The sequence below is a fragment of the Populus euphratica genome, unplaced genomic scaffold, assembly GCF_000495115.2.
Source record: "Populus euphratica unplaced genomic scaffold, PopEup_1.0 scaffold282.1, whole genome shotgun sequence".
NCBI classification, from domain to species: domain Eukaryota; kingdom Viridiplantae; phylum Streptophyta; class Magnoliopsida; order Malpighiales; family Salicaceae; genus Populus; species Populus euphratica.
This window is the reverse complement of record NW_011500163.1, coordinates 15,302-21,427: the sequence shown is the minus strand read 5'-3', so window position 1 is coordinate 21,427 and position 6,126 is coordinate 15,302. Positions and strand designations below refer to the sequence as shown.

General features: G+C 37.3%; 2 protein-coding genes across 3 annotated transcripts; one reads left to right on the top strand and one right to left on the bottom strand.

Annotated features, from left to right (window-relative positions):
* The first annotated feature begins 297 nt into the window (after positions 1–297).
* On the top strand, positions 298–3,416 carry LOC105111198 (melanoma-associated antigen G1-like protein). 2 transcript variants are annotated; one of them, XM_011006493.1, is made up of 8 exons: positions 298–561; positions 655–705; positions 779–1,028; positions 1,398–1,550; positions 1,832–1,937; positions 2,033–2,147; positions 2,536–2,990; positions 3,342–3,416. In XM_011006493.1, the coding sequence occupies exons 2-7, from the start codon at positions 658–660 to the stop codon at positions 2,572–2,574; spliced, it is 711 nt and encodes a 236-aa protein (XP_011004795.1). In that variant the 5' UTR covers positions 298–561; positions 655–657; the 3' UTR covers positions 2,575–2,990; positions 3,342–3,416. The 2 variants fall into 2 exon arrangements, with proteins under 2 accessions (XP_011004795.1, XP_011004794.1); XM_011006492.1 differs by having other exon boundaries at positions 298–705.
* Positions 3,417–3,443: 27 nt separating this feature from the next.
* On the bottom strand, positions 3,444–5,925 carry LOC105111197 (5'-adenylylsulfate reductase-like 4). The gene is made up of 4 exons (XM_011006491.1): positions 5,474–5,925; positions 4,762–4,949; positions 4,523–4,647; positions 3,444–4,192 (listed from the first exon to the last, which is right to left on the bottom strand). The coding sequence occupies exons 1-4, from the start codon at positions 5,681–5,683 to the stop codon at positions 3,738–3,740; spliced, it is 978 nt and encodes a 325-aa protein (XP_011004793.1). The 5' UTR covers positions 5,684–5,925; the 3' UTR covers positions 3,444–3,737.
* Between the last annotated feature and the right edge of the window lie 201 nt (positions 5,926–6,126).

The window sequence follows — 6,126 nt, the reverse complement described above, 5'->3', positions numbered from 1 at the left end:
AGTAGAAAATGCGTTTTATATTATTTAAATTTGTTTAAAAATTTAAATAAAAATTATTATTATTGTTTGATTTACTTTTTTTTCTTATTTATATATTTATTTGGTTATTTTAAATGTAAGCAAAACAATGTACTTATTTTTTATTTTAAAAAATCAGTTGAATAAATATATTTATTTGATTTTATATGAATTCGATGTTTTTTTTAATAAAATTCTTTTTAGAGATGGAAGTTACAAGATTATTATTTTATGAAAGCAAACACAATTAAAGAGAGTTAAAAATATAAACGAGCGAAAAGAAAGCTATGACCTCATATAATGCAAGCCTCCAAGTCCCAAGGGTTTAGTTAGTTCAGTAGGAACCATCGCGTGGGAAGAAAAAATCGAAGCTTCCCGCCATCCACAGATTCGCGCATCATTCCCTCCCTCCCTTTCAAAAGAAAAGGAAGAAGAAGAAGATATTACTATCACCCAACCAAACATCGAATTAGGGTTTTGCAGAGTCGAGTCTCTCTCAAACAGGTCGCTAACGGGGCGGAATCTCCAGTCCGCTCGATATATGTATATGATTTGAAGCCCTAAAAATCACTCTAATTACACTGGGTATCTCAATTTCGCTGTTTTGGTTTTATAGATTAATTTCTTAAAACACAGAGGATGGCAAATCACAGTGAAGATCTCTCCCAATTAAACATTTCGATAGAGGTATTTCCTTCTTTCAATTTTCTCTCTTTTCTATCCCAAGTGTTCAAAACTCAGTGTATGCTTCTTTCAATAGGAAAAGGACAAGCTCGTTGCTGAAGTGATCCGCTACGTGCTGTTCAAAAATCACCAGAATTCAGGGTCTCCAATTAAGAGAGATGAGCTAACCCAGATTGTTACTAAAAACTATAGGCACCGTACCCTTCCCGCTGTTGTCATTGATGAGGCTAAACACAAGCTTGCCAGCGTTTTCGGGTTTGAAATGCGTGAGCTTCAAAGGGCTCGCCCTTCCTCGACCAATCAGGGTCGTGCTTCTTCCCAACAAAGTAATTAACTTTTACCTCACGTCTTGTTATTTTTTTAGTATGCAAAAGGTTTTGTGGGTTGCTTGCTTGGATTAGACTTGTTTAGATTTCGACTTACTGTGTGTGCCAACTTAGTGCTTGAATCAGTTAAATTTCCAATTAAACAACTTGCAGATTTTGGTATTTCCTACTAATAAAGGTTGCGTTGTTCTTTTGTCGTGAATTGACAAGTCCATTAAAGGGTATGTTGTCTTTTACAAGAACGCTGAATATCAATAATTTTTTCATAATAATACTTCAGTGGAAACTGATGCGATCATTATGCCAGTAATTGGTCTGCCGATTGCCTTTTCTACTTCAGTTATAATTCTTATGATCTATCATTTCCAGGTGTTGCTGATGCTAAATCCTATGTTCTCATAAGCCAACTACCTGCTGATGTTTATAGGAAATATGTCGAGGATGTAAACTCTGCTCATCTGACTGGTTTTACTTTTGTCGTGATTAGTATTGTGCACCTGGCTGGAGGCAAAATCCCAGAGGGTATGTCTTTTGGTTGAATTTTCCTATGATAAGCAATTCAATAGAGTAAGCAGAGAGGCAGGAACTTCGGTTTGGAACTGCATTTTGTTCAGATCATTTCTTATTTTGAACCCGCATGGTTTTAAATTTAACTCAACTATTTGGTCACTGTAGTTTCCTCCCACACCAGGGTAGTCATTGTCTCTTCACTCTTGCATGGCATGCGCAACAGCTATGTTTTTTCTCCCACCATATCTACTATCTACTTATCTAATTTGATCCCTCTCACTCCTGTTATGCAGAAAATCTCTGGCATCACTTGAAGAAAATGGAATTGTTTGAAAACGATGAAAGCCATCCTGCCCTTGGAAACATTAAGCAAGCATTGGAAACACTTGTACAGCAAAGGTTAGAAGCATAAAATGAGATGAAGTGTTTATTCAAGCAAGCATTGGAAACACTTTGTCCAGCAAATCTTTATCATCTCTGTTTTTGTTTTCCAGATATTTGCAGAAGGAAAAAATCAGTGGCCCTGAAGGCAACACTTTGGTTTACGAGCTTGCTGAGAGAGCTCTAGATGGACCAGTCAACGAGAGAGTTAAAGAATATATATCACAGGTATTGTACAGATGTGAACTTTATGGCTTGGTTTTTTTCTTTTTCCTTAACATTTTATGATGATACGATATTCCTTTCCTAATACTGCAACAATGTATCCAAGACCAGACTGTCCAGTGCTTCAGAAAAATCACATTAGGTTGTCAATGATAAAAACCCTTTTGACAGTCATGCAATTTATTCATGATTTGTCCTTGAAAAAATCTTCCTACATGCATAAATTGCAACCATATATATAAATACTAACAGGCACACAGATAATTTCATGACTTCTGAAGTTGAGATTCTGCCATGTGGCACTTCTAAGCATTTTTCAAAAAAGTTGTTTAAGACATTGCAAAATAGTGCCTGTTGATTCTTGACATGTAAAGGATTTTTGTATTGGCAGGTAGTGAAAAGAGATGTGGCCTCTGTGGTAATCAATTAGCATCCTCAAGCTAATTCCATGTATCTAAGATGCAGCAGTTCCATCTCCTGTTAAATGAATGATAACTCATTTTGAGCGACACTTCCATGCACATTGCTCCTCACCCCCTCTGCATGCTAGAATCTGGAATTTGCTTCCACATGTGGGAGCAGGTAAATGGTAAAATACTGTTGTCCATTTCCACTTATGAATATGCTGTGAGCAGACTGGGGCAATCAGCAGTTTATATTGCCAACTTGCGTAGATTGTCTTTGTTTTGGATGACTTGTATTAAAGGGCGCTGCACGGCCTTCGGCACAAGCTGAGTGGCATGTTTGCTGAATCATGTTCTCTTTTCAGATCATTTATGCAAAAGATTTCTAATTGCAATTGAAAAGCTGAAGAGAATCGCTAAAGCTTCTTTAGGACAGATAAATGCTCAACCTTTTTGCAGTTGGGGTGATTTAATGCGCTTGCAATGCTGGTGAATTTATAGATCAAGAGAGATTTTAAATCAGTGGTTCCTTAAACTGAAGAATTGATTTGCTGTGCATCACCAGTGTAACTTTTCCATCACCAACAGCCACATGCGACTGGTAAAAGGAAGAAGATATATCTTGAAGAAACGAGTGTAACCACATTTTATATACGTTATTTGCAAGAGCTCGTGTACATTAAGGGCCAATCCAGAAAATGAGAAAAAAGTGAACTCGAAGGAAACCATACCGTTTTTTTGGGTCTAGGACATCGAGACGCCCCTTTAAAGGCATTGCTCCAAAATTCTCGAGGGCACTGTTCTTTGTAATGGCATGCCGGGCATTCAAAATTAACATGAGAAACCCGGATTGAAAAGCTTAAACTTGTATCGGAAAATAAACGGGGGCCAGACAAATGAGAATCATGTATGATCTATTCACAAATTGAATTACAATTATTTCCACTTGAATGTTAAATAAATTGTATTCTAAATTATAAACAAATGAAAGCTGGATCACTACAACGTCGTCGACATGCTTCGTGGTCACAAATGCTGGACCCCAAATTACACTACCGACATGATTTTGAACCAAAACCATCTCTGCATAAACAGAATGTCCAACAAAATTCTGTTGGTACACCCCTAATCTGCTCCACCTCCCGCTTTTTTGACAAGGGGAATGTATATTCCCGTTGCAGAGAGAAGTTCATCGACATTCACAAACAGGTGGACCCCTGCTGGTGCTTGCATCCCCTATTGAAACTGTAGCAAGGGACTTGGAAGCCCAAGCCCTGGCATTCAATGCCCCTTCCTGCAAATTACTCTTCTTGCAAGGCTCGTTCAAAGAATTAAATAGCTGTATTGCTCGATTCAGATAAGCCCGAGGATGCTCTAACAAACTCTCCAGTCTCATGTTCTGCATGTGCCGCCTCCAAGTAAATTGTGCAAAAGCAAGCATGGTAGTGAAAGTCCAGTAAAACAGCCTCAGAAGCACAAACGTTGTTGCCAGAGCCAAATATGTTTCCTCCCTAAACAAGTTCTCAGGAGATCTTGCCCACGAGAATGGGCAACTTTCTTGCTCAGGGGCATCATGTTTTTCATGGTGTGATGCACGTCCAATTTTGTCCAGCGATTCTTTATCCAGGGAAGCAGTCTTAATACCTAAACCAAGCAATATGCTCATCAAGTCCCGCAGGAGAAATATAATTCGGCATTAGAAGAATGTTCTTGAAGAAAGAAGAGTATGTGTTGCCATTTCTTATTCCAAATGCAGTGTAATGAAGAAGCATGTTCTATGTGTTCACATACTAATAGTCATCCGCAATACTCAATTAACAATCACAAGAATGAGTCTCCATGGTTTGAATTTATCTAGTATAAACTTTTCTTTACTCATCTGTATGTATAGAGATAAAGAAATTAAACCAGAATCACAAAAACTAAATGTGAAAGCTTTCAGTTGAACATTCTAGAAGGACAGGAAACCCTTACCAGTAACATCACTGTAGAAAGAGACGAGAGAACCAAGAGTCCGGGAGCCATGATAGCAAACACGCATAGTAGAATTAAATAGGAAAAGAGTAGGAAATCCATGAACTCCATACTTGGATAGTATGCTGCAGAAAAATCAATAAATATTAATGCTTCAAGGCAACAAGATAGGCAACAAGATACCACAACAATACATAAGAATCTAGAAAGATGGCATTTTATCTTTTCAGTTTACAAACCTTGGCCTGATGGATGATTCTTCAATCGCAAAATGGGGAATCGAGGGATACAGCGAAGAAAGGATAGAGAAGCTTGGTCTAAAAGTCCTAGAAAAAGGGCACCATGATGCATAGAAGAGCAAAGCCACGTATTCATGTCTATTCTTTTGAACTAAATTTAGTGCCTTCTGTAATGAAACTTCGTCTCCCTTCACAACAACAAACATAAACTTCTTTAGAATTACACATCCATTTTAACTCACAATGATGCAAATTTCTGTCTCTGTCCAACCAAATGCTTCACTTTCACATTTTAGCAGAGATAATGTTTCGCTTCCACGGATAGATAATGCCTTTCGGCCTTGAAAATTAATTTCACCTCAAACTTTCTTAAAGAGGCAACAAACTGCAAAATGCGCAACCCACTAAAAAAAATGCCAAATGAGTTTCACGGATACGCTAATATAGATTTAAAAAGAAAAAACATGAAATTCACAGAAACAGAGAAATTTTCTCTAAAATTATTGTCCTCCAATGTCATATCTTGAAGCTACAATTAAACAACTAGAGAGAAATGGGTCGTCAATCCCAGTCAAATAACATTTAATTAAATCCAAGGAATCATCATTTGTGGTTAATTTAATTACATTAACTAATTCAAGTTTCATGCCCCTAAAGAATGTCAAAGACACAGTATTCACTTTCTTTTTAAGGTAAGGAAGTGTCGGCTTACCTCGGTGAAACCAGGGAAAAAGGGGGATTCATCAACACCAGAAACGACGCAGTTTCGATCTCGAAACCCAAAGATCGAATCTGCGACGGACTCGATTGGACAAATCGAAACCTTATTGGAGGAGGCGGCGGCGGCGCACATTAACATTAGACTACCGTAGATCATCAACGACACCAAGATCCGCGTTTGCCAAACCCTAGTCTGCATCATCGAAAACCGCAAAAGAGGAAAAAATATATATATAAACCCCTAGCAATGAGTGCCGTGAGATAACAGAGAAAATAAGGTAAAGAGAATATGGGACATGTTAGCGTTGGAGGGTGGGTCGATAGAAAAAAGGTGTGGCGAGTAATCCAAGTGTTAGTAGAAAACAATAATCTGGAGATGGGTTTCCTTAAGAGATTGAGATTGGGAAATTTAATAGAGAGAGAGAGAGAGAGAGAGATTAGATTTCAAATTTCAATTGGTAAGTTTGGGGTTTTTAATTTTAGAAATAAATAATATGGGAATGAAAGCGTCAGTGGGCTTGGGTGAGGGTTTTGCTTTCTCAACGGATAGAAATATTATTTTTTAAAATATTTTTTATTTAAAAATATATTAAATTAATTTTTTTTATTTTTAAAAAAATTATTTTTCATATCAATCTATTAAAA

Bases quoted from the DNA above. Each gene is read 5' to 3' on its own strand.
- LOC105111198 (XM_011006493.1), top strand. From the start codon at position 658: ATGGCAAATCACAGTGAAGATCTCTCCCAATTAAACATTTCGATAGAG. The intron at 1,938-2,032 runs GTTAGAAGCATA...TTTGTTTTCCAG, and splicing joins GAAACACTTGTACAGCAAAG to ATATTTGCAGAAGGAAAAAA. The intron at 2,148-2,535 runs GTATTGTACAGA...TTGTATTGGCAG, and splicing joins TTAAAGAATATATATCACAG to GTAGTGAAAAGAGATGTGGC.
- LOC105111197 (XM_011006491.1), bottom strand. From the start codon at position 5,683: ATGATGCAGACTAGGGTTTGGCAAACGCGGATCTTGGTGTCGTTGATG. The intron at 4,950-5,473 runs GTAAGCCGACAC...GTTGTTGTGAAG, and splicing joins TTTTCCCTGGTTTCACCGAG to GGAGACGAAGTTTCATTACA. The intron at 4,648-4,761 runs GTTTGTAAACTG...ATTTTTCTGCAG, and splicing joins GAATCATCCATCAGGCCAAG to CATACTATCCAAGTATGGAG.